Source organism: Trifolium pratense, linkage group LG2, assembly GCF_020283565.1.
Source record: "Trifolium pratense cultivar HEN17-A07 linkage group LG2, ARS_RC_1.1, whole genome shotgun sequence".
In the NCBI taxonomy this organism is placed as follows: domain Eukaryota; kingdom Viridiplantae; phylum Streptophyta; class Magnoliopsida; order Fabales; family Fabaceae; genus Trifolium; species Trifolium pratense.
This window is the reverse complement of record NC_060060.1, coordinates 32,037,964-32,063,800: the sequence shown is the minus strand read 5'-3', so window position 1 is coordinate 32,063,800 and position 25,837 is coordinate 32,037,964. Positions and strand designations below refer to the sequence as shown.

Genomic DNA, 25,837 nt, shown 5'->3' with positions numbered 1-25,837 from the left:
ATTACCATCCGCAAAACTTCATGTTAAATGACTAGCACACATTTTTGTTCATCATTACTACTATTTAACCGCAAAATTCAAAGTAATCACTACTGAAAAGAATGAAGTAATAATGAACAGGAAAGTGATTAAACATTACTAATAGTATATGTTTTGTCAACGAGGCAATGACACTGTCTGTCTAAGGAATGAGAAAGCTTAACTAAAACTATAATGTTATGTCAAAAAGAACAAATTGAGAAGAATGGGAGGGAAAAATAATTAGATGCAGACATCACTTTCACTCAACAGTCAACACAGTGTAAACAATCAATAAGTGTTAGACGACATTGTATGAAATGAACAACCCACCAATATTAATAATTATTGCTGAGTTGAATTAAAGTACCAGAGAGAGAGAGAGAGAAGAGTGCAAAATTTGAAGCTAGCTAGCTAGCTTATTTGAAAAAGAAACAAAATTAGAATACTCACATGTAATGTTTAAAAGCATAAAACATTAACAGCTAAATGAAAGGGTCGGTGGAAAAAAAAAGAAAAGAAGAAGACTGTTAGTTTAGTTATGTTAGCCATTTACATGTAAGACATGTTTTTAACAAAAGAAGATGGGTTGGCCCCATGACAAGAAAGCGCACTCAAGATACAACAAAATGTTAAAAAACAGATTGTAACATAACATATACTATATCATATCAATGTCTCTCTACTCTATACCTTAAGCAATGTCCTTCACTTTTTAGAACAAACAAATGTGTAATGTATAGTCTAAAGTTTAAACATGATGATAAGATAATATAACTGTTGAACGTGGAATGAGGGTTTGTGATACAATACTCATCTGATGTGCAATGCACTGCCAAGTTGCTAATATTTTATCATTAAAAAAAGTACTTACATCTCTATCACGTTCATGCTCTGTAACTTTCATCATCACACCACAATTTCACGCTCCCTTCATGCAACTTTCACAATTCACATTATTGTAATATACTCACTGTATCACAATTTGGATTTCTCTTAAGTACTTGAATGTCCATTTAAAGAGATAAACAGAGAAAAACACATTGAGGCCAAGGAGAAGGCAACTCAAGTAAGGGCAAAATTTATCAAGAGAAAAAGGTCTCAAGTCATAATAAGTTCATTAGTTTACATCAATAAAAATAATGAGACTATATATATATTTTTTAAGACTTTGTATTCTATGAGTAACTAAAAAGTAACCAACCCTTAATTAACTTGTTAGTAACGTGGTTGGATGGTTGGGTTAAATTGAATACGAACGGATCTTGTCAAGAAAGTGGTCACATATATAGGTTGTGGTGGAGTCAAGATCCTCTCAATTTTTCATCTTGTACATTTTAACCATTATTACTAATGTTTTGTATCCACTCCTATTCCTATTCCCTAGCGCCGCAACCTTGAAACACTTACACCAATACAACGAATCACTAGACTTGAACAAACAACTTAACATAATCTTTAGCAATCTTACCAATAAGATTCCTAGCAGTAATGATCTGATCTGACCAAGTGCAAGCTTATAATGATCCTTATTATACAAAACATGAAGTAAGTAAATCACCATAAAAAGGATGAATATCATCACCGAGACAAGAAAATTCATCGATTATAGTAGACAACTTTTCATGAAAAATAGTCTGAGTATACTTCAGTTTTCTCATATAAAATGATCTGAGACGAGAAATTGCATAACCTGTGTGGACAACGGTAGGTGTTTGACGTTGTGTCCGAGAGAGAATAATGTCGATCAAACAGTTATCTTGTTGAAATTATATTGCACCATTTTTTATATTATATGTATCAAACCTATGGAAGAATGATAATTATTACTCCCTCCATCCCAAAAAGAATGACCCAGTTGACCGAAACACGCATGCCAATGCATAACTTTGGCGACTAATATCTTTAATTGTATAATAGTAAAAATTATAAAAAATTGATATTTTGAAAATACTCATCGAGACGAATCTAACAACATCTTATATGTTAATATTTATTTTTATTTATTAGTAGAAAAATATGGTCAAAACAATATATATGAATAGTGCATATATTCAAAATGAGTCATTCTTTTTGGGACGGAGGGAGTATAGGTTAAAATAAAATTGAAGGGTTTTCATATTTTATTTTAGGTTAAATAAAAAGTTTTTTTTTTGGATTGATGGGTCGAAGTGATTGGGCTTGGATTACAGTCCGATCTGTTTTTTCTTATTATTTATATGTTAAGGGTGTGTTTAGTAACACAAGTAAGCTACTAATTTATAAGCTTGTTTCATAAAATTAGAGGTGTTTGGTAACAATTTTTTTTTACTAGTTTATAGCTTTTTTTAGATGTTATTTCAAGTAGCGTTTCAGCTTATAGCTTATGGCTTTTTATCTTTTATTCCAATTTTAACCTTATTATTTTAATTTCTTTATTGTTTAATAAAACAAACTACTCACTCACTCACAGAAATAATTATTAGCTATAAGCTAACTTATCAGCTATCTGCTATTTTTTACCAAACAGAGCCTAAATTTAACAAACACTTTAATTTCATTTTAGTAGTTTTTCAGCTATCAGCTAAAAGCTAGCTTGTAGCTTATTTTTACCAAACAGAACCTAAGATGGTTGCTCTTCGCTCTTCCACATCTAAGACTAAAAAGAATACTATTGAAAAATATTTCATGTTTGAATTTTCATTATTAGATAATATCTCCCGATAGAATTTACACTAGCAAAAAATATATTTCGGTAGAATTTTCACTACCCGAAGATATTTTTAAGTATAGGAGAATATTGGAGATTCTAATTGTTTTGGTGAACACTCAAGGGAGGTTGTATTATTAATAATGTGATGATAGGTTTACAATAATTGATCAATAATGGCTTGATGCGAAAAAATGTCATATATCTTTACAAAGAAAATGTGAAGCTATTTATAGACTGTCAATTCCTTCTTCTCCAAGTTTGATCTCCTAGAACTTCGGTCACCACCGTCTTCTCCAGCGAACCAGTGCAAGAATAGGGGTGGTTATCCTTTCTTTCGTCTACAAGCTATGGAGGTTATGGGGGTCATTATTTCTTTCACGTGAAGCTAAACAGTTGACAGTTTGGGAAGAAGATATTTTGGGCGCGACACAATGTCAATAACCTATTGGCACCACGTAACTTCATTCCGCCATGTCCTGTCATCTCGCCATCTCGCCTATTGGGTCCTCTTGGATTATTTTGATTGGACTTTATTACTTTTGGACTTATTGGGCCTAACTAGTTTATCCTTTGGTCCATTGCCCGGTCCACTAATCAATTTAGGGAGATGGAGAGCAACTATTTAATATCAAACAATATAAGTTGAGTTTTTGTTTTTGTTTAAATAAAGATATTAGGCTCTACAACTATACTATTGTTTTGTTTTAGTCATTCTCTAAGTGTTTTTTGTTTTGTTATTAAGTTCTTCTAAAACTAAGTGAATTTGAAAGGTATCTTCTGAAAGCTTCGCAACATATCTTCCTAATCACATGGTAGTGTTTTTGAATTTTTGGAGGTCTAGGAGCAATGCAGGGGCACCAAGAGCAATTTTTTTCATCACAGTGCACGTTTTTTATTATTTCGAATTTTTGATGTTTTCGGGTTGAGAATTTGTTTGGAGGTTTTTTTTCCGATTTTGAGTAACTTCAGGAATGGGGGGAAGAAGTTGAAGACGCCTTAAATATAAGGTGGGTTCGCTTTCTAGAAAGCAAAAGGCTACATAGGTGTTCGAATGGGGGGTGGATGTTTCTAAACCGTAATTTTTTTGTACACTCGCTTTCTAGAATACAAACATATATCTCGCTTTCAAGAAGACAGGAGGGGTACTTAGGTCATTTCATTGGGTGACTGAGGAATTTTAGGGGGTGCAAAAAGAAATTCTCTAAATAAAATCACTGTCTTCTTGTGATGGGCTTTATGCGTTTGGGCCTTAGAGACGGATATATTAAAATGTATTTGATGCATACAATTTCCATTTTCTTTGCTATACTTTTTTATTTTGTTGCAATTTTCCTTGTTATACTTTAGTAGCATAATATATGCACTTAGCTTATCCAGTTGATGACTAGAAGCTGCGTGTGCATAATTATCGAAAAAGAAAAAAAAAAACTGCGTGTGCATACAAAAGTATGACATACTATTTGGAAGCATCATTGAGACATTGACTAAATTAAATAGGAATTAATCTAATTAATCTAGAAATTTAAATTTATATAAGTACAAATGAGTACTTTAATAAGAGATTCCCCCAGCGTTTAAAACATTCAAAGAGGACATAATGCGGAATTTGATAATCAGTAAGTAACCATGAATTATATAAATAAACTAGCAGGCAGCATGGGTGCCTTAGGACAATGACATGGAAAGTCATATATGGAGAATGAATGAATGATGAATTAATTAGGTATATAGTTTTGGAGCAGTGATGGCTATAAAAATATTGAGAGGCCATGAGTGACAATGAATGATATCTATCTATCTAAAAAGACAATGTGTGGACAAGCACATATCGAATATGACTTGGATTTCCACCAAATCCAGGATGATGTATCATGTAAACCCCACAAACATATATATAATAGATATCAAGGTCAATTCTATTATTATACAGTAGTACTTACTACTAGTTAGGCTCATATTCACGGGTATCTCTGGCTCTTTCATAATATATAATATAGGTACCCCATTTAATTAGGGCCAATGCTAGGGTGGGAGACCATGATAGGTCTCTCACCGGTGCACCATATGATATGTGGTCAGGATTGAATGTGTACATGATATTATGGTGTACTGTCAGTATTATATTATTTATATTTTTTTGAAAAAAAAGTTTTCAATTTTTCCGGAAAAAAGTTTTCTATCTTTTTTTCGAGAACAAAATTTTCGATTTTTTCTTTTGGAAAAAAAATTCCCGATTTTTGGGGGAAAAAGTTTCGATTTCACATAAAAGCAATTCCATAGTTTTTCTGGGAAAAAAAATTTCCGTTCATTTTTCGGAAAAAAAGTTTCGGATATTTTTCAAAAAAAAAAAAGTTGTTGCTTTTTTTATGGAAAAAGTTCAGATTTTTTCCGAAAAAAAGTTTCCAATTTTTTGGGGAAAATAGTTTCGAAATGTTCACCTCAAAATTATTGTCGATACAAAAAAGAGTAAAAAAATAGAAAATATTTGAAACTTTTTTTTTCGAATAAAATATTGGAACTTTTTCAGGAAAAAATCAGAAACTTTATTTTCGGAAAATATCCGAAACTTTTTTCCCGAAAAAAGAACGGAAACTTTTTGTTCAGCAAAGACTCCGGAATTGTTTTTTTTTTCTAAAATCGAAACTTTTTTTCCGAAAAAAGAAATAGAAAACTTTTATCCGAAAAAATTAAAAACTTTTTTTTAAAAAAATAAATAAATAATATAATACTGACAGTACACCATAATATCATGTACACATTCAATCCTAACCACAAATCATACGGTGCACCGGTGAGAGACCTATCATGATCTCCCACCCTAGAATTGGCCTTTAATTAGTCCCTTTAGCTCTCATCATATCATGTCTACTCTTTTTGTGGGAATTTCTCCATTACCCTCATGTCTCATTCATATATATAAATCAGAATCAAATTTGATGCACATGCAGTTACTATTCTTAATTAAACAGTTGAAATTGTGTTAATTAATAAGTTAAAACTGATGCATGTACAATTCAAACCGTATAATCTCAAATCAATGAATAAAATTGGACAGGTGCAGTGCACGTGTGTAGGAAAGGGAGAGAGGGCGATTGAAAATGATGTTATATATATAGTATATAATATTGGGGACAATCTTTGCAGTGCATAAGTTAGTTAACAGGACAAAATGAGATATTCTTGTGCTAGATAGATAGATACTCATACTATAGTATTCATTCTATTCTAATATTTACTAATTAATTAAGGAAAACCAACTAAAAAATTCAACTTCAATTAATAATAATAATACTGCGTGCATTATAGTACTTTACTTATATATGTGGCCACCCTGCCCTCTGGGAAAAATGAAAAATGTGCATTATAGTACTTACTTACTTACTTACTTACTGTAGAATTTGACTAGTTAGTTAGTTTAACAGGAACATGCATAATAGATAGTAGTTTATTACTGTAATAAATAATTAAAAGTAACACACCTCCCTCCCTCCCTCCGTCCAAAAAAGAAAACAAAAACAGAGAGAGAGAGGTAACAGAGCAAAATTGGAGTCAGTCAGTGAGAGCAGGGAGCTATAGCTAGCTAGCACGCTCTTGTTACAAGAATCAATCAGACAAATTAATAATTTCGTACAACAAACCAACCAGCCAAACTCAGCATTACCATTACCATTACCATTACCATTACATTGGCATAACATAGCATGTGAAACTGAAAATGTAGTAGTAACTTTCAAACAAACAAAAGAACGGTAAAAAAAATAAAAAAAGAGTGTGTGTGTGTGTATTGGAGTTTTGTATGATTAAAGACTGATTGCTTTGCTTTGCTAGCTCTGAGCGAGAATTACTACTCACTGCTATCTTTCTTGGAATCTGCATGCCATGCTCCTCCTTCCTTTTACTACAAATTCTCACATTTCAAAACAAATACTATTTCTCTCTCAACAATTTTCACTTTTTAATCTATCTTTTGTTTATCATCTTTTCTTAGTTTATTTCAAATGGTTGCAACACAAATATTCTGAAATCAATCAACTATGTAAAACTGGAAAAGTATATATACAATACATGTCTCTAAAATACTTCTTCATTTTTAGATAACTAATATATCTAATCTATAATATATCCTATCAAATATATTAAATTTAAAAATTAATTGTTTTCTAACTTTACCACAAAGTGAAGACATTAAATATTGGGTCATGCTAAACGGTATCCCGGGGCACTTGTTAAGTATACCAAAAAAGGAAATAAAAAATAAAATTAATATTGAAAAGATAACATTTTAATATTTTCGAGACATAATTTCGAGACATAATTTCTATTTTAATATGTTTAACCAATGATTCGGGACACTGTTTAGTATTTTCCTTTAAATATAATACCTTGTTTAGTTGTATAGTAATTAGAGATACCATGTTCTTTGAAAGAATGGAATGTGATATGTTTTAGTAACAAAAGTTTGAGCGAGTTCTCTCAAAATAATTCCCAGGTTAATTTTCTCATGTTTTTTAATCTTTACTTTCAAAACTTTTTTCTATGATGGGACTTTCAATAGACCTCATGTGACATTGGAAGATTCATTCCAAGCTCGAATGAAGTTGGATTTTGATTCCCCTAAAATCATATTTTTTTTTTTATATTTTTTACACTTAGACAAAAAAATTGGGTATTTTTATCTTTACAACATACATAGATGAATTTAGGGAAATGAGATGTGAAGAATCTCAATGCAACGAGATTTGCTTATATTTTCATTATTTTAACTTCAAACAAGTTGGTGGAGCTCATTTGTTGCTTTATTTACAAGTGGTGGAAACATTTTCATTTTATCTTTACTTTTTTTTACCCCTTTTTTCCTCTTTAGTTTTATTTCTTTTTACCTTTTTACCAATTATTTTGTATGCATAGTTTTAAATTGTTGCTCATATATATTCTCAACTATCATCACTTTTGAAGTTATATTAGAGTTTTAGATTGCTAAAAGGTGAGATTTGAATTAGGATCCATATTAGGCATGAAAGTTGATGTTATTTAAGTTATATTGAAGTCACACATTGTGCAGATCCGGAGGTATAGGTATTCCGGTTACTTTGATTTTATGACATTATTTGTAGGTATGAGTATGTTGTTTTATGTTATTAACTTTGACAGTGGCGGAGCTAGTCCAAATAATGAGGGCGAGCCGCTACAAATATAAATCGAATATGCACAAAAAAAAATTACTAAAAAAAGACATATCATATTGAGGGTGTGTCTAATATGGATATCTCAAAAAATAGTCAAAAGGTGGACCATTACCATCTTTAATAAATAAAATTTATGTCAATTCATATGTAAACTTCATATTTTTTTAATTAGTTCTTGTATTTATGTTTATAATATTATATGAATCTCTCTAACAAAAATTTAAATTTCTTTAACAAAAAATTGATCAAACATGAATTTTTATACGCAAACTCTATTTTAAATAAAAATTTAAGTACTTTTTTCTCCAAAAAATATACTTGAATACTTTGACAAAATAAATTACACATTTTAAAACATCTATAAATTATTAAACAATAAAACATTAGAAGGGATGCTTCAAACAATAAATTATGAAAGATATTTGAATTCCAAATAGAGGGGGTTTGCAACCCCCGCAAACTTAGATGTGTGAGCTTGTTCACATATTCATCATTTTCTTTTTTAACATTATTAAATTTGTACTTGAATGTGATATACTTTACCGATTTAAATGAATGAATATCTTTTATTTTAGTAAAAAAAAACCATTTAACAACCAGAACATGAAGGTTTTGAAGCTCTCTTCAATGATATAATGATTAATACCGCAATTAAAGTAAAATTAACAAAAAACAAACACAATTAAGATGATGAATGTTCCCCCACAAGTGTATTTAGGAGGGGACTGAAACCACTTGATGTCAGAACTCGTCCCGAACTCTGAACTACTAGAATCTCCTTCCCCTAGGAACCAGAAGGTAAAAAAAAAAAAATGATGAATGTTGCATCCGGGTGACACCTTCCAAATTAAGATTCTTCCTTTGTCCCTTAAGTTAATACAAGCTGGATCGATCGATCCATCGGTCTATGAAATGAAATGACAATCCGAGGAAACTGGCAAAGGTACGTAGTACTTGAAAGGAAGCAGGCGTGTAAACCATTTAGAGACTTTGATTTGAGCATGGCTTTCATCAATTGTGTTTCCTCGAGTCAAACAACAATCATGAGGCTAGCTACCATCCCAACGTTGATATCTTTAATATAACACCAATTATGATGTCTACCATCCTTTTTATTTTGCGGACCAGGATTCTAAGTAGTCGTCAAAATAGCGGATAACTTATGTCGTATGAATTTATCGTAAATAACTTTTATCTTATAACAAATAAGTTAATTGGTTGAATTTGTAATATTTATTAAAATTATCGGTTGAACTAACTTATAAGTATGAAATGACATAAAAAAAATATATATTTAATTAATATTTAATTTTTTTAAGTAAGATCTCAAAAATAAAATTGTAAAAAAAAAAAAAAAGTTATAAGCTTATAAGCTACTTGAAGTATTTGAAAAATAAACTACTCCCTCCGGTCCTTATTATAAGGAACACTTTGAAAAAATCACACAGACCAATGAAGCACATTTAATATAGTTATTTTCATTTAATACTCTTATAAATTTTAATTTATTCCATGTATACCCTTATTTAATTACTCTTTATTCAACTAACTTACTTATTTTTAAATTCTCTCTCATAATAAATAAGGGCATAAGTGAAATTGAACATTTAAAACATTTGAAAATTGGTCAAAGTTTCTTATAAAAAGGACCAAATTTCTTGCCCTAAGTGTTCCTTATAAAAAGGACCGGAGGGAGTATAAGTTCTTTTTGAAAAAAGTTTACCAAATGAATCTTTTTTTGTCATATGAACTTATAAGCTATGAAATTTCTGGAACACAGTAGACAAGTGTTGTCCACGATGTTCAGACACTTGTCGTAACATTTTTCTTAACAGTAAGAACAATAAAACAGGGCACTAAAAACATACTGAAAAACATAAACAACACACAGAATTGTTAACCCAGTTCAGCATAACAACCTACTCTGGGGGCATACCAAACCAGGGATAAAATCCACTAAATAGTATCAATTCGAAGACCACATCAAACTCCTCGTTTACGATCTTCTCACTTAATCACTACTCATGTTATACTTTCTACCTAAGACTCACCTAGGTATGAGGCCCTCATCAACTCTCTCTTTAATCACAGACATCGATTGAATCAACAGAACAATTCTGAACAAATGATATGGTGGAGACACACTCCTTTAAACCAGATTCTACTCGCGCTTAAAAGCTCTTGAGTAAATCACAAATACAACTCAATAAATACAGTCCTAAGCATGCATCAACGAGACACAAGAAAGGCTCACAATTAACAATGAATAGACTAAACCCTAATTGACACTTTGACAATTGTGGCTTCAGTCAACATATACCACGATTAAAACAGACCAACTCTGTGCTTTGATAATCAGAGTCAGCACCCAGAGAGGTTTACAAAGTAAAGCACAAGGCTTTACAAAGACACGAAACCCTGAAAGACTACATCTTTGATATTCTATTTTTATTCTAGTTGCGGTGGTTAAAACAGGGTTAGTAGCACCCTTTATATAGCAGAACTTTCATGGGCCTTGAACCATTAATCTTCTACTCCAAGAAAACCTTAGAGGTTATATTATAAAATTAAATCTTTGATTCCTTAATTTTATATAATACTTGAGGTCCAAGTAACCTAATACAGCCGCCTTCTGAATACTAATAAACCACGTGCGCCTTGTTGTGTAAGTAAGCACGAAACAATTCTTCAAGCAAATCTTCGAAAGATTGAATACAAAATTATAACGCAAGCTGGCACGTAGTCAGACTACACAGGTGTAGTTCCACATGTATACACATCTGTCTCAACACTTAGCTAAATGATGTTTTTGCAAAATGTAGCCAACATACAAAAACCCAACAAGCTATAAGCTCAAAATATGGTCTTCTTTAGGGGACGATGCCATTGCTAACGAAATTGCTAAACCCTAAACAAAATCTTAATTATTTGTGTGGTTAGATCAAGCTCAAACAATATAAATTTTAAACTCAACACTTTGATTTTCATTTTAAATATAAATTAAAATCAAAATTACTTTAAAATATGAACTGTTTGGTCTCAATTTAACGATGGTTTTATACTAAATGCGTGATTGCGTCAAAACTTTTGCGGTAAGAACTTTTATTTGTCATTTTGTCCCAGTGTAATGAACATGATGTTAATTTTTCTATTTTTCTTTTGAGAAGTGCTAATATCACATTCTTTTTACACACTCCAATACTAATTTGCCGCATCATCCTTTATTTTTATTTGTTTAGCTTGTAACCGGTTCTTCCTGTTTATAAACAAGATTTTTTTTTGGGGAACAACATTTTTTTTCCAGAATGGAACTCCAATCTTTAAAAAGAAAATTGCAACATTTTTGCACTTTCCATCGTTCATCGATCTCCTTTGTCGTCGTTTCTTTATCGGAAGTTCTATCTTTCTTTCTGATCTCACCACCGATCTGTCTAATCTCGCCGCTCTTGTGCCCACCGATGTCTTGGTTGTGAGCGTTCTGCCGATCTGTGTTTCACTTGTTTTGACATAATCAATTGGGTTCCATTTTTGTGGCAGTTTTTTCAAATCTAAATTCGTTTCCAGTATGAATTCTATTCTTTGAATGAGGATTTTCATTATATACTGAAACATATACTGTGCTTGTAAATTCTAAATCTATATAACATTACTTTGGTGAATTGCTTAGATTTAACTGAAAATTTGGGAATAATCTTCTCATGTTTGGTCACTTTGTTTGAAACAACGTTGAGGGTTTCATGTCCCACAAAAAAATCTCCAACCCCTAGTCCCACAAATGGGAAGACTTCAGTCAAGTCCACACACATGCATGTGACATTCAAAAAAAAAAGTCCACAAAAGTATGTTTTCCAGATACCATCCATACACCAGAACATCCGCTAATCGAAATGTCGATCTCCCGGCAATCAAGAAGTTCGTCGGCATCTCTTCACTGAAATTTTCGCACGCCTAAAAATATAAAAAAGAACATATTTGCCAAGTCGTGCCTGTATTTGAGGTCTAGAAAGTTGTGTGCTCCCAAAAAGTATCTAGACACATGTTACGACAAATAGGGCAACTCTCGTCATTAGAAAATAATGGAATCAAGAGGTGATACCTAAAGATAGTACGATACTCTACCTCGGAGATGTGATACTCTAACCCATCGATATGAGGATAGCTAGAAGAAAATCCTAAACATGTGTTGCTTAAACATCCAAAAACTTTTCTGCCTTGTGGTCATGTGAAAATCAACTTCATGTCTTGAACAATTTTACCAAAACGGACACTCGCCAAAACATGTTTTTCTTTAGGGGACGATGCCATTGCTAACGAAATTGCTAAATTCAAAAGTTGAAATCCTATCACGAAGACTGTTCAAAACATTGTCAAAATCATAGTACATACCACATACTTAATTGTCTCTCAATTCAATATAGGATATTGTAATACTCAAGATTGAATCCCGGAAGCCACGAAAACATATGATATGAGACGGTTTCTACTACGGAGTACAAACTAAACCCCCAATGTTAATAGGTAAAGAAACCACCATCCATTGAATTTAAATGCTTATAGTACTGATTCTAGGGTGTATTTTAAAAGTTCCCAAATTAAATGAAGGGGGATTGGGTTTAGTGACATGACACTATATGCACTATATATGTTTCCAAATGATTGGAGCGTGTTCACTAGAGGGAATGCAATTGTCATGTGTGCATGCATTGATTTCATAAAGACATAAAGTAAACCATACATGATTTCAGATCAGGAAACATTGCTATGGAATTATAAGCACACGGTACTATGCTATCTCAAGACATGGGCAAATTGTACCATAATTCACAAGGACAAAGCAAAGCACTCATCATGGCAACAAGGCTCTAATTCAAATATGTTTCAATGTCACATTTTCTTGATACAAAGTAAGGTGGATATGCATATCATTTAGTAGTATGACTGTATTATGGTACGTATGTACTTAATTGGTCCCTTCGGTTTATTCCTTAAATTTAACCCAACTTTTAGAATAAGCTTAATGACTAAGTTATTACAGCTAAATACTGAGTAAAATTTTGACTTTAAGAATGAGATAGATTCTTTTGTGTTGTTTCATTTGAGATGCATGCAGCCCAAGAATCATAAATTGACATTCCAAGCAGCTTCTGCTCTGACTGACTCCTTCAGAAAGCTACAGAACCTAATTCTCTTTCCTTTTGGGAAGGAAATGGAAACCATGTTCTAACATAGCTTTTACGGATCAAGAGGAATAAAGTTTCAAATCAAAATAAAGTAATTGTAATGAAATTTTGAGCCACCGTATAATACTCTAAGATGCTATGCTGTGCTGTGAAATTGAACAATCACGGGACATGCTACACACACTGCCAAGGTTAATGCAAAAACATTCGGCCAAAACTATTGACAAAACATTTTTGGAACCATGCATGGTATGTCATATGTTTTAGTGCATGTTTGAAATTACTGTGTATTTGAACACCGTGATTTTGATGAAACTTCTAAACTATGGTGGTTCACTATAATTTTGTCAAACTTATTGAATTTAAATAGACCCTTAATCTTTTTTCTTTGGCACCAATTGTTAAAATTAATAGAAATTTAACTGAACTATTTATTTTTTTACAAAAAGATTTTTGGTATAGTGACAAGTTATTTGACAATTATATACGAAGTGTTAATGTGAAATTTGAAGTGGGTAAATAAGACGGGACATAGAATGTTTGTGGCAAAGTAAGTAAAATGAAATTGTAGCTGTTGGAATTAGGAAAACAGTGTGGTTGGCATAGATGACTCCAATTAAGTAAGCACAATCATAAAAACAAGAAGCTTGCTAACGTCAAGACCGATTGAAGAAGAGAGAGAGAGAGGCAGCAGATAGTGACGCCTCAAAGGGAAGAGGGCCGGCCCGTCACTAAAATTGATGGAGACACCTCTCCATTACATTACATATTTGTGCATCAATCAAAGGTTTTTTATGTATGTAATAAGGTTTTAAATTGCGGTTGCGGTTGCGGATGCGGTTGCAGTTATTGCGAATGCGGTCATTGCGGTTACTACACGCGCAATGCGGTTGTTGCGGCGTGAAATCATTCTGAAATTTCACAAGCTATATAAAATCAAACTACTATGTAACTACACTATTTATCCACCATTGCATAGTGTTAGTTTATTCTATAAACAATAATTTGAATGTATTTAAAATACACGGTTGAGAGATTGTTAAAAGTAAGATTTTTCATTAATTTGACACGAATTAGGATTTGAAGTTCATAAATTTTACTTTTTGGTGAGAAAATATGAAGGAACATCGCCGAAAACATCTGATGCGGCTTTCGATGCGGTTATGATGCGGCCGTACACGTGAATTAAGATCACACCGCAATTGCGGTGCGATGTGGTTGCGGTTGCGGTGGCTACCGCATCAGCAATACTGCGGCCGTAATTACGGATGCGGACCGCAATTTAAAACCTTCCATATATTCATAAGATAAGATTAGTGGTGTATGTTGAATTAAAATTACAACAAAGAGCACTCTTTCCTATGACAATGAAAGAGAGGGGTCCGAAATATACATTTCATTTTTCCTTTCAACCTTGTCAATGAATGAATCAATACATACATTACATACATACAACAGCACTCTTTTCCATGTCATTGTACTACTAATTTTTTTTCTTTCTCTTTTGCTTTTGTTTCTTTTAAACAAGCTAAGCTAGTGGAAGATCAAAAGAAGATTATATATATCCTCATCACTTTTACTTTTCAGCCCTCTCTTTAAGACTATTCCATCCATCTATTATTATTATTATTAACTTAAATTAATAAATTTTTAAAGAGCTCAAAAACACCACTTCATTGATAGTTGGTCCCTGCTCTGTAGGACAAGAAAGAAGAAAGAATAAAGTTGAAACAAATAAAGCAGCTTCCCCTCCTGGTTGGTTCTTTCTTCCATGCAAATCTATATATCTTGATCATTCAAACTACATATACTCATCATTTATTAATAATCATCATCTTTTACTCCTTACAATCCTCTGCTTCTTGCAGGCACATCTTTATTTATTACTCTATACTCCATACAATTACTAGTAGATATTGCAAAAGAGATGTTAAAAACTGTGAACCTGTTCTTGATAGTACATACATTACACTTTGCTTGGGAAGGGAAACTCATACATCCAAATTAGATACACACAATGACATGCAATCTAAAGTAAAGTAGCCTTAAATTAATCATTTATTGTTCAACCAATTGAAAATCAACATATATATATATATGATGCTGACACCATGCCATAAAAATAGATACACCACAATAGTAAAAAGATAAACAAAAAAATACATATAATAAACACTTTTGAATGGGTCCTCCTCCATTTCATTATCAACTAGTACTAGGAGGTCATAGAAATCTTTTCCTCTATAGACTATAGGTTGTTCAATAATTAATGCCAAAGCCAACCAAAACTACTCCTCATTCCTTTTACCATTTTTCAGTTTAATCACATTTATTTTATTACATATAAAAAGCTAGACATATCTTATGCAGTAAATTAAATTGGTACAGTACATTATAGGAAACTATACAATTTCCATGTAGTACTATACTATATATATAGTAAAACTATACAGTTTTTTTAGTCCCACTGGCCACTATATATTGTTGCTTTGAGGCAGTCTAGCTAACACACTGGCAACCATTGATTGCATTACTCTCACTTTCCATCTTTTGTATTTCTTTTTTCAATTATTTGAATTAAAAACTCATAGAGCATACTATGGTGTAAATGTGTGGGCAATTCAGCCATTTTGATTCATTGAAAGTGCAATTGTTGCATCACCTCTCTCTCTCTCTCTCTCTCTCATTCAAAGCAATAAAGAAGACTAGTAAAGAGCCATACTTTGATTTGATTAAAGCTAAAGGGCATTTTTGTCATACAAATGAGTAAAGAAAAAAAAGAGAGCATCATCAACCTTTACTTTATTTTTATTTTTGCCCTAATCTAAACTTTAAATTTCTGTTATCATCCAACGGCTTTATTTAAAAACCAAAAACAAAAAAAGTTTGATTTGTTTCACCCCATTATTTAACAATTTTAACATACCATTTCTTTCCTTTTTCTTATTATGCTTTCTTCTTTTCCTCTGCCTCAGAGAGCTTTTTCCAAATAAAAACAACCCATAAAGCAAATATAGATAACAAACATAGTCATATGTAGCCATATTCATCTTCTTCTTTGTTCTTTGCTCTCAAAGAAAAAAGATAGTAAAAGAAAGAAAGCAAAAGAGAGAAAGAAAAAAAAAGCAGAGTTTTAGCTTATTCTCTTCCTTGTATTTCAAGACTCTTTCTTTGAACATGTTTGATTCCATAACCATAAGACGTTACACACACACACTTGAAGTTTCTCAGATTCCTCTCACTTTTCTTCCCTTTTTTCAATCGTTTAAAAAACCCTTTCGTCTTTGCTAAACAAAACATATTCCAACATGATACCTTTTACCTTAATTGTTTTCACTCTGTTTTCCTCTGTTTTTGCTTCATCCTTGCTCAGTGATTTTCATGCTCTAGTCACACTTAGAGAAGGATTTCAATTCCCAAACCCAGTTATAAACACATGGAATACTTCCAATTTCACCTCAGTTTGTTCATGGGTTGGAATTCAATGCCATGAGGGTCGAGTCGTCTCGGTAGACTTAACAGATTTGAATCTGTTTGGCTCTGTTTCACCTTCAATTACATCACTTGATAAACTCACACACCTTTCCCTTGCAGGAAACAACTTCACAGGAACCATTCACATCACAAACTTAACCAAACTTCAATTTCTAAACATTTCCAATAACCAGTTCAGTGGTCACATGGATTGGAACTACTCCACCATGGAAAACCTTCAAGTTGTTGATGTCTATAACAATAACTTCACTTCCTTGCTTCCATTGGGACTAGTCAGTTTGAAGAAAAGCCTCAAATACTTGGATCTTGGTGGTAACTTTTTCTCCGGCGAAATACCGAAAAGCTATGGAAAATTTGTGTCTCTTGAGTATCTGTCACTAGCTGGAAATGATATTAGTGGGAAAATCCCTGGTGAGTTGGGGAATCTGAGTAACTTGAAAGAGATTTACTTGGGCTATTACAATTCTTATGAAGGTGGAATTCCAAAGGAGTTTGGAAAGTTAACAAATTTGGTTCACATGGATCTTTCAAGCTGTGATTTAGATGGTTCAATACCAAAAGAATTAGGTAACTTGAAAGAACTCAACACACTTTACTTGCACATAAACCAGCTTTCAGGTTCAATCCCAAAACAACTTGCTAACTTGACAAACTTGCTCTACCTTGACCTTTCAAGCAATACACTGACAGGTGAAATCCCTTATGAGTTCATCAACCTTAACCGTCTCAAGCTTTTCAATCTTTTCTTGAACAGGTTACATGGTTCTATACCTGACTACATTGCAGATTTTCCTGATTTAGACACACTTGGACTTTGGATGAACAACTTTACAGGTGAAATTCCACACAAACTTGGTCTTAATGGAAAGCTTCAAGGACTTGACTTATCCTCTAATAAACTCACTGGTGTCATTCCACCACATCTTTGTTCCTCAAACCAGCTTAAGATTTTGATTCTTCTCAATAATTTTCTCTTTGGTCCCATACCTGAAGGCCTAGGAACATGTTACAGTCTCACTAGAGTGAGGTTAGGAGAGAATTACCTTAATGGCAGCATACCAAATGGTTTTCTTTACCTTCCTAAGCTAAATTTAGCAGAGTTGAAAAATAATTACTTATCAGGGGAATTGTCAGAAAATGGTAATAGTTCCTCTATGCCTGTTTGTTTAGAACAACTTGATTTGTCAAACAATGCCTTGTCTGGTCCTTTACCACATTCCCTCTCAAATTTCACTTCCCTTCAAATCCTTTTGCTTAGTGGAAACCAATTCTCAGGTCCAATTCCAAGTTCAATTGGAGGATTAAATCAAGCGCTGAAGCTCGACCTTAGCAGAAACTCATTATCAGGTGAAATTCCGCCCGAAATTGGATTTTGTGTTCATCTTACCTACCTTGACATGAGTCAGAACAATCTCTCTGGCTCCATCACACCATTGATTTCCAACATCCGTATTTTGAATTACTTGAACTTATCTAGAAACCATTTGAACCAAACCATCCCAAGATCAATAGGGACAATGAAAAGCCTCACAGTTGCTGATTTCTCATTCAACGAATTCTCCGGTAAATTGCCTGAGTCGGGTCAATTTGCATTCTTTAATGCTTCTTCATTCGCGGGCAATCCTAAACTATGTGGTTCTCTATTGAACAATCCATGTAAGCTGACAAGAATGAAATCCACACCAGGAAAAAGTTCTGCAGATTTCAAGCTGATATTCGCGCTAGGACTATTGATGTGTTCCTTAGTGTTTGCTATTGCAGCCATTATAAAAGCCAAGTCATTTAAAAAGAAAGGACCTGGTTCTTGGAAGATGACTGCTTTTCAAAAGCTCGAATTCACGGTTTCGGACATTCTCGAATGTGTTAAAGATGGTAATGTGATCGGAAGAGGAGGTGCAGGGATTGTTTACCATGGAAAAATGCCAAATGGGATGGAAATAGCAGTGAAGAAGCTACTTGGGTTTGGTGCAAATAGTCATGATCATGGTTTTCGAGCTGAAATTCAAACACTTGGAAACATAAGACACAGAAACATAGTTAGGCTACTTGCATTCTGTTCAAACAAAGAAACAAATTTGCTTGTGTATGAATACATGAGAAATGGGAGTTTAGGTGAGGCATTGCATGGGAAAAAAGGTGGATTCTTGAGTTGGAATTTTAGGTACAAAATTTCTATTGACTCTGCTAAAGGACTCTGCTACCTTCACCATGATTGTTCTCCTTTGATCCTACATAGAGATGTGAAATCCAACAACATTTTGTTAAGTTCAAATTTTGAAGCACATGTGGCTGATTTTGGTCTTGCAAAGTTCTTGGTTGATGGTGCTGCATCAGAGTGCATGTCTTCAATTGCAGGCTCATATGGCTACATTGCACCAGGTAATTAATTTTTCTTTCTTTTGTTTAATTTACACTATATCACTGTTTTCTTTCTGTTTGTTTGGTCTAATGAATAATTAAAAACAAAGAATTTAAACAGTAAAAAAGAGTGTGTTTTAAAATACTATCTTTGGGCATTTGGAGGGAAGGATTTACTTTGGTAGTTAAGTTAGTTAATTAAATCTCAGTAATATATAGGGGTCATTTCATTTATTTGTGACCCTCGATGTGAGGTGTTGTAGATCTAATGGTTCCAGTAATTTAGAAGAATAAATGAAATTCCTTAATTAATCGAGTGTCCATGTGATTGTGATGTGATCTTTCATCATCCAAGTTGTCTAGGGATCGCAGGCTAATGATGAAAGTAGTACTATTGTGATTAGCATTTCAATGATGAAAATCCCATGAGATGAGAGAATTTTGAGTGTATAGCTAGTAGTAGCTACATAATTATTATATGTATCAATATTCTAAAATCTTTAATCATGCTGCCACCCAAACTTTTTCCACCCCCATTTGCTCATATGGCCATATAGTTAGTTACATATGAGAATTATACATTATTATTGTATGATAAATACTAGTAATAAAATACTACTAGAATTGTTACATAAGAAAGAATAGAATGATGATGGAGGGGGAAGACAAAAAGTGGGGAAGTGCATAGCTGGATTAGGTAAAGTAAAGTGATAAGGGGATGTTGAAAGAATGATGAATGGTAGTAGTAGTAGTATGAATGATGCATGGAATTGAATTTTATCGAGAAAAAAGAAAAGAGAATTGTTTTTGGAACACAATGAGATTGAGATGTGTGCAGCACACTGCACTGGTTTGTGTGTGTGTGTGTGTCTGTGAGACTGAGACACTGCCCTTAATTCATTTCATTGTGCGCCGTGCCAGCTAGGTTAGCTAGTTACTATACTCACTCACATCATTCATCACCCACTTCACTTGGAGGGTGGGACCCTCAACTCCTCTCGAGAATCCAATACTCAGATCAGAGGTCAATCTGACACTTAATCCACCCACCCTTCTTTTTGTTTTTTTATTTCTGCATTTGCTTGCAACTTGCCATCATTCTGTCTTGGACCAATTATACCATCTTTGTTTAGAGTCAACTTTAGTACTCTTCCATTCATCCCAACTTTTTATAAAAAAACAATTCATTATCTATCTTATGCGTGCAACCGTGGATTCGAGCTAAGTAACGTTATAATGGACGACAAAGCTCTTCTCTCAGAGTTTGTATTCGCATGACTGAATTGCAACCTATGAAGCACTACACAAAGAACGACACGCAACACTGACATGTTGTTATTGATAATAATTTTAAAAAAATGAATTAATTAAATGTAATCATGTGTGTCACATGTCTTTGATGAGAGTTGTCGTTGCAACCTATATATGACCTTATTGAAACCATCTCATTTAAGCAATCTTGAGTAATGAAAGTAAATTTAAGAAAGAAAAAAAATAGTGAATTTAAGGAGAGAAAATTATGAGAAAGTGTGAAATGGATTAAGTTGAGTTAGGGGGACAAAATGATCATGGATTCTATTTCTATATGTGTGATGTGAGTATCATTTTATTACATTCTGAAATATTGCAAATTAATTAAGGTGAATTACAATTATTGATGGAGTAATTAATAATTTGGTTGATGTTGATGAATTGCAGAATATGCTTATACATTGAGAGTGGATGAAAAGAGTGATGTTTATAGTTTTGGAGTTGTTCTACTAGAGCTTCTAACAGGGAAGAAACCAGTAGGTGATTTTGGTGAAGGTGTGGATCTTGTACAATGGTGCAAAAAAGCAACCAATGGAAGAAGAGAAGAGGTTGTGAACATAGTTGATTCAAGACTGATGGTAGTGCCAACAGAAGAAGCCATGCACATGTTCTTCATTGCCATGTTATGCTTAGAAGAAAACAGTGTACAAAGACCAACCATGAGAGAAGTTGTTCAGATGCTTTCTGAATTTCCTAGATCATCAATGTCATCATCTGATCAACAATCTTCTTCTTCTAGTCATCCACCAAGCAAAAAGTTAATTCAGAATCATAAATTACCTTGTCCTCCTACTTTTAAACAAGACCTTTTGGTTTGATTTAATTTAAATGCAAATTTCATTTTTCTTTTTCAAGTAAATGTTACTAATGTTCATTATATATATGTTGGTTGGCTTAGAGTTTTGTAATATGTGGAACTAAAATCTTAAGATTGGGGAGGGGGATTAGATTTTTGTTTGTTTAGTCTTCTTATAGAGAGAGAGAGAGAGAGAAAGAGAGATTTGGTAACCATAGAAGAAGTGTAGGAATAATTACTACGGTTTGCACTTCTTTAAAAGGAGTGTATTAGCTAGTTAAAATCATAGTGAATTCATCAACTCTCTTCACTTGTACTTACTTTATTTTATGTATAATAATAATAATATATACATGTTAAAGTTAATTATCATATAATTGTTTTACTTCATTTCCTTAACAAAAATTGTGACACTGTCCTTACATTTTAACAATGCATCCAGGTTTCTTAAGTGCACAAATAAAAAAGAGAAACATAAATTAACGAAATTATTAAATTATTTAAGAAGTTACATGGCCTGATATATCTTCTGGACTTCAGAAACACGATAGTTTAGTGGCCCAAGCCCACTTTTATTTGTGAAAAGACCTATACCGGCCCAAAAAGCACCAATGTTTCACTTTTCTTTTTGCGCCCACATCCTTCTCGCGCGCCCCCTGATTTTTCAAAAATACCACTTCACATTCTAAAAAGCGAGCATTGAAAAAATGCAAACTCTGTGATTTTACATGTTCACCTTTTAGGACGCGAACACCCCCATACATAAAACATCATTTGATATGTTCACCTTCAAGAAGGTGAAACCTTTTTTGAATTTTAGAACTTAGAACTATTTTTATTGTATTGAGACAATTTTGTATTCTTTAAGTTGTGTACTCTTGCTGCTCAGAAAAAATTATTGAGCCGATGTGAAAGTCAGACATTGTATTATTAACCCTATTTCAACTTCTTTGGAAAGTGTTATTGCTAATACAGAATCATTAATTTAGTAAAATCTTTGATTGATGTAAGAAACCTAGTATGATCGAAGTTGTGTTGTAAGATACTAGAAGAAATGGTTACAAATTGATTCCAGCACTCCAAGTCATGACAGAGCAGAAAATAATAGAAAGTAGTGCCGTGTGGGAGTCTGCTTAATAAACAAGCCAATTTTTTAATTCAATTCAGTTGAAGTAAATAAATAATTGTAATTTAATTCAATTCAGTTGAAGTAAATAAATAATTGATGTACAATAACAGATGAGGGAATATTTATGCATGAAGAATTAGAAAGCAAAGCAGTAATTAAGTAACTAACTAAACTAATTAGAATATAGTAGCAAAAAATGAAGTAGAGTGCTAGTATTTGGGTGCAGTAGCAGGTGTAACAGGGTAGCCAATCCCATGTCTGGTGGTAGGAAAAACAAGAAAGAGCAAGCTGCATAGAAGTCCAATTCCAAGAGGTACAATGTCCAGAACCTCCTTAGTCTCATGATGTGGTGGTTGCGGGTAATAACATGTCAACACATTGTTGTCCCTCAATACAACAGAAAAGAAGACAAGAACTGACAAAAATGCATGAATTAAATCAATGAGCCTAAGCTTATACTTGCTCAAATCAGGTAACGTGTTGGACAAGTCATCAACAGGTGAGTAGTCAAATAGCCAGAGACCTTTGAAGGTTGCGAGACCATGGTAAATTCTTCCATCTGATGCCTTGACGGTGTCAGTGAAACATGCGAGAAAACAAGAGATTGCCAGCAAGAGGAGGAGTAGGAGTGTGAGGATGCGCGTAACGGAGTCACAAGCTCCATTGTTTGTGAACACTGGCGTTAGAATCTGGAATGCCAAGAGGGTTCCCGTAGGAAGTAGGTTCGCCAAGTTGGCTGTTCCGGTAAGTGCTCCAGATACTGCGCGTCGTCTTGAGGAGCGACTAATTCCAGATGGGGTTCCGGTAAGGTTCTGATCCCCTGCTGCCGTTTCTTCCGATTGATTGTTGGATGGACGTTGTCTAACCGACGACATTATTGATCACCTATATATAGCTAGCTAGCTTGTTTTAATTAATTAATAATGTGAATGAATTAATATTTGGGACAAGACTAAGGCTAATTAGGTGTATGTGGTATTGGTGGGTATATATATTGGTGGGTGGTATATAAAGGAATGGATGATCACGATGGATGATGATGTCAAGAATATATATATTTGTTGCTTCCACGCTAGCTGTTTCCATGCCACCTAATTATTGGCAACCATGGTTTACGTGTAACGTGTAACACAATGTGCCTATAATACTATCTCATATTATCATATTTTAAGAAACGAAAACAGACTTGTATTGTTTTTATTGGCTTGACTTTCTCATACACATTTAATTGGTTGTTAGTTATTCATAAACTATATCGTGCAGTTTCGTGACAATTATGTATGTTCATGCAAACCCAATGCCTACATGACCAAATAAGAGAAGAATTATTACTATGATCTATCATATATAGTATCTGATCTTTCTTTAATTCCTCCAGTGAAAATGAAAACAATCACATCAGGCCAACACTTTTTAGTGTTTCATAATTTCACTAAAATATCACTATCTCATGGATTTAGTAAGATGATATCAAAGTCTCTCTAAGATTTGTTAGGCCACTTGATATTATTCGGTTTCTGCTACAGGTCCATCTATCATTTATATCCACACACCAAGCCCAATAGTACTGGGTGGGGATATTAAGAAGCAATCATCACCTTACAAGCCGGTTTTGTAAGATTAAATTAGACTCAATATCCAATTCTAAAAAAAAACTAGGGATATATGATTAAATGTCACTTAATGTTTAGCATTCTGATTTGAAACAATGTATTAAGGTGAAAAGAAATGTATTCTTTAGATTCTAATCCGCTTCTAAGTTCTGAATGAGTTTCTTATTATGCAAATTTTGGATATTTATGTTTGGGAGAAGGTTAATTTTGTTCATATTTGTGTGCTGAAACTGTTTCTTGGACTATAACTTTGAAAAATTCTCCTTCTGTATTCTTATTACAAATTATTCTGTAGAAACAATGTTGCTTCCGCATCGGACTCAAGCACTTTATCTTCTACAAGACGTAGAGTACGTGGGGGTATATCGATAATAGACAAAGAATGAAAAAAAAAAAAAGGGGGAATTTTTTACCCCTTAATATCGGAGGAAACGTTACACTGATTTCTGTCATAATGAAAAATTGTAACTTCACTGGAGAGAAGAAATTAATAGGAAAAAAAAAAAGGATGGGGGCTTCAACCCAAACACACTCTTGTGTTAACCTCAAAAGTAGGGATGTAAATGAATATCTACGAGAGCGAATAGTATATATATGTGTCTGCCTCATTGGATAAATATAATATTCGTATCCGCTTCATATTCGTGCGAGTATTCATTAAGCGGATAATCCACGAGTTTTAAGGTATTCGCAGATATTCATTGATGATAAATTTTTAAAAAAATATTTTTTCTAATTACCTAAAATTTCTTAAAAGAAGAGAAAAAAAATATTAACACATAATAATAGTCATATATTTGACTTTCAATTTAACAACAAAATCACCGTATTCATTTTGTTAATTTTTTAAAAAACATTTTTTCACTTGGCAGCAGAACCAAACAACAATGCATACTTGGAGAGAGTGAAATTCCCTCTTCACCTAAGATCTACATGTTGTCAGCATTCAGTTTGAGAATGAAATGACCTGTATTACATCGTCAACCACCGGTCTATGCCAATCATTTCCTCGTTAACCGGTAACTTCAAATTAAAGTAAGTCGAAACCACCATATCATGTGAATGAAAGTTTATTTGCCCACCCGATTAACCGTTTTCACGGTAGAAGACCTTTAGGTGTTGTTCGCCATACCTCTCCAATTCTCTTTTACAAAGATACACATTTGAGTAGGGATGGCAAAAATATTCATACATGCGGATATCATGTATAAAATCCACCACGGACACGGAGCGGATTACTAAAATATTCTTAGTTATTTAATATAAAATAGACTTTTATATTAGTTACGAACTTTATTTTAGTTAAAAATGTAGGTATATTATTTTAATACTTTGTTGTATCATTGTGTAGTTGTCTGTTTTTGTATGGTAGTTTTTGGTTTAATTCTTGGTTTTATATTTTCTAAGAGAATCCTATGGTTTAATTCTTAATTTTGCATAAGTTTGATTGTCTACTAACAAAAAAAAATTGCCTACTAACAATATATTAAAATCATTAAAAAAAAACAATATATTAAAAGAAACTACTACTAAAAAGCATAATTTGTCCTCATCAATTTTTATTTTTTTTATAATGTTGGCAATGAGAATCGAACCTAGGACCTCATGCATATTACCCAAATCCATCACCACTAGACCAAATCTAGTGGCTTATTTGTCCTCGTCAATTTTAATAATATTGCAAATCTTCTATTCTTAAATATAATTTTACCTCAAAAGATAAAAAAAAATAAATACAAAAAATACAAAACATAAAAATAGGAAGAGAAACCATGATAAAAAAAAAGCATAAAAAAACTAGTAACTCAATTTTTTAATAATATTGCAAATCTTCTAATTTTACCTCTAAAGATAAAAAAATAAAAAATACAAAACAAAAAAATAGGAAAAAAAGAAGATACAAAACATAAAAATAGAAAGAAAAAAATAGTTAAAAGAAATCTACCCATAAAAATAGGAATAGAAACCATGATAAAAGGGATTATAAAAAAAAAACGATAAAAGATAGTTAGAAAAAAATAGTAATTCAATCTAACATATAATATAACAATTTATAAAA

General features: G+C 32.8%; 2 protein-coding genes across 2 annotated transcripts; one reads left to right on the top strand and one right to left on the bottom strand.

The window, feature by feature from the left end:
• Window positions 1–15,610: 15,610 nt before the first annotated feature.
• Window positions 15,611–21,150, top strand: LOC123910492 (leucine-rich repeat receptor-like serine/threonine-protein kinase BAM3). Its single transcript, XM_045961607.1, has 2 exons — window positions 15,611–18,950; window positions 20,628–21,150. Exons 1-2 carry the CDS (start codon window positions 16,385–16,387, stop codon window positions 21,056–21,058), a joined length of 2,997 nt encoding a protein of 998 aa, XP_045817563.1. The 5' UTR covers window positions 15,611–16,384; the 3' UTR covers window positions 21,059–21,150.
• A 1,059-nt stretch (window positions 21,151–22,209) lies between these two features.
• LOC123910491 (protein DMP3-like) lies at window positions 22,210–23,137 on the bottom strand. The gene has a single exon (XM_045961606.1). The coding sequence runs from the start codon at window positions 23,038–23,040 to the stop codon at window positions 22,375–22,377; it is 666 nt and encodes a 221-aa protein (XP_045817562.1). The 5' UTR covers window positions 23,041–23,137; the 3' UTR covers window positions 22,210–22,374.
• Window positions 23,138–25,837: the final 2,700 nt, after the last annotated feature.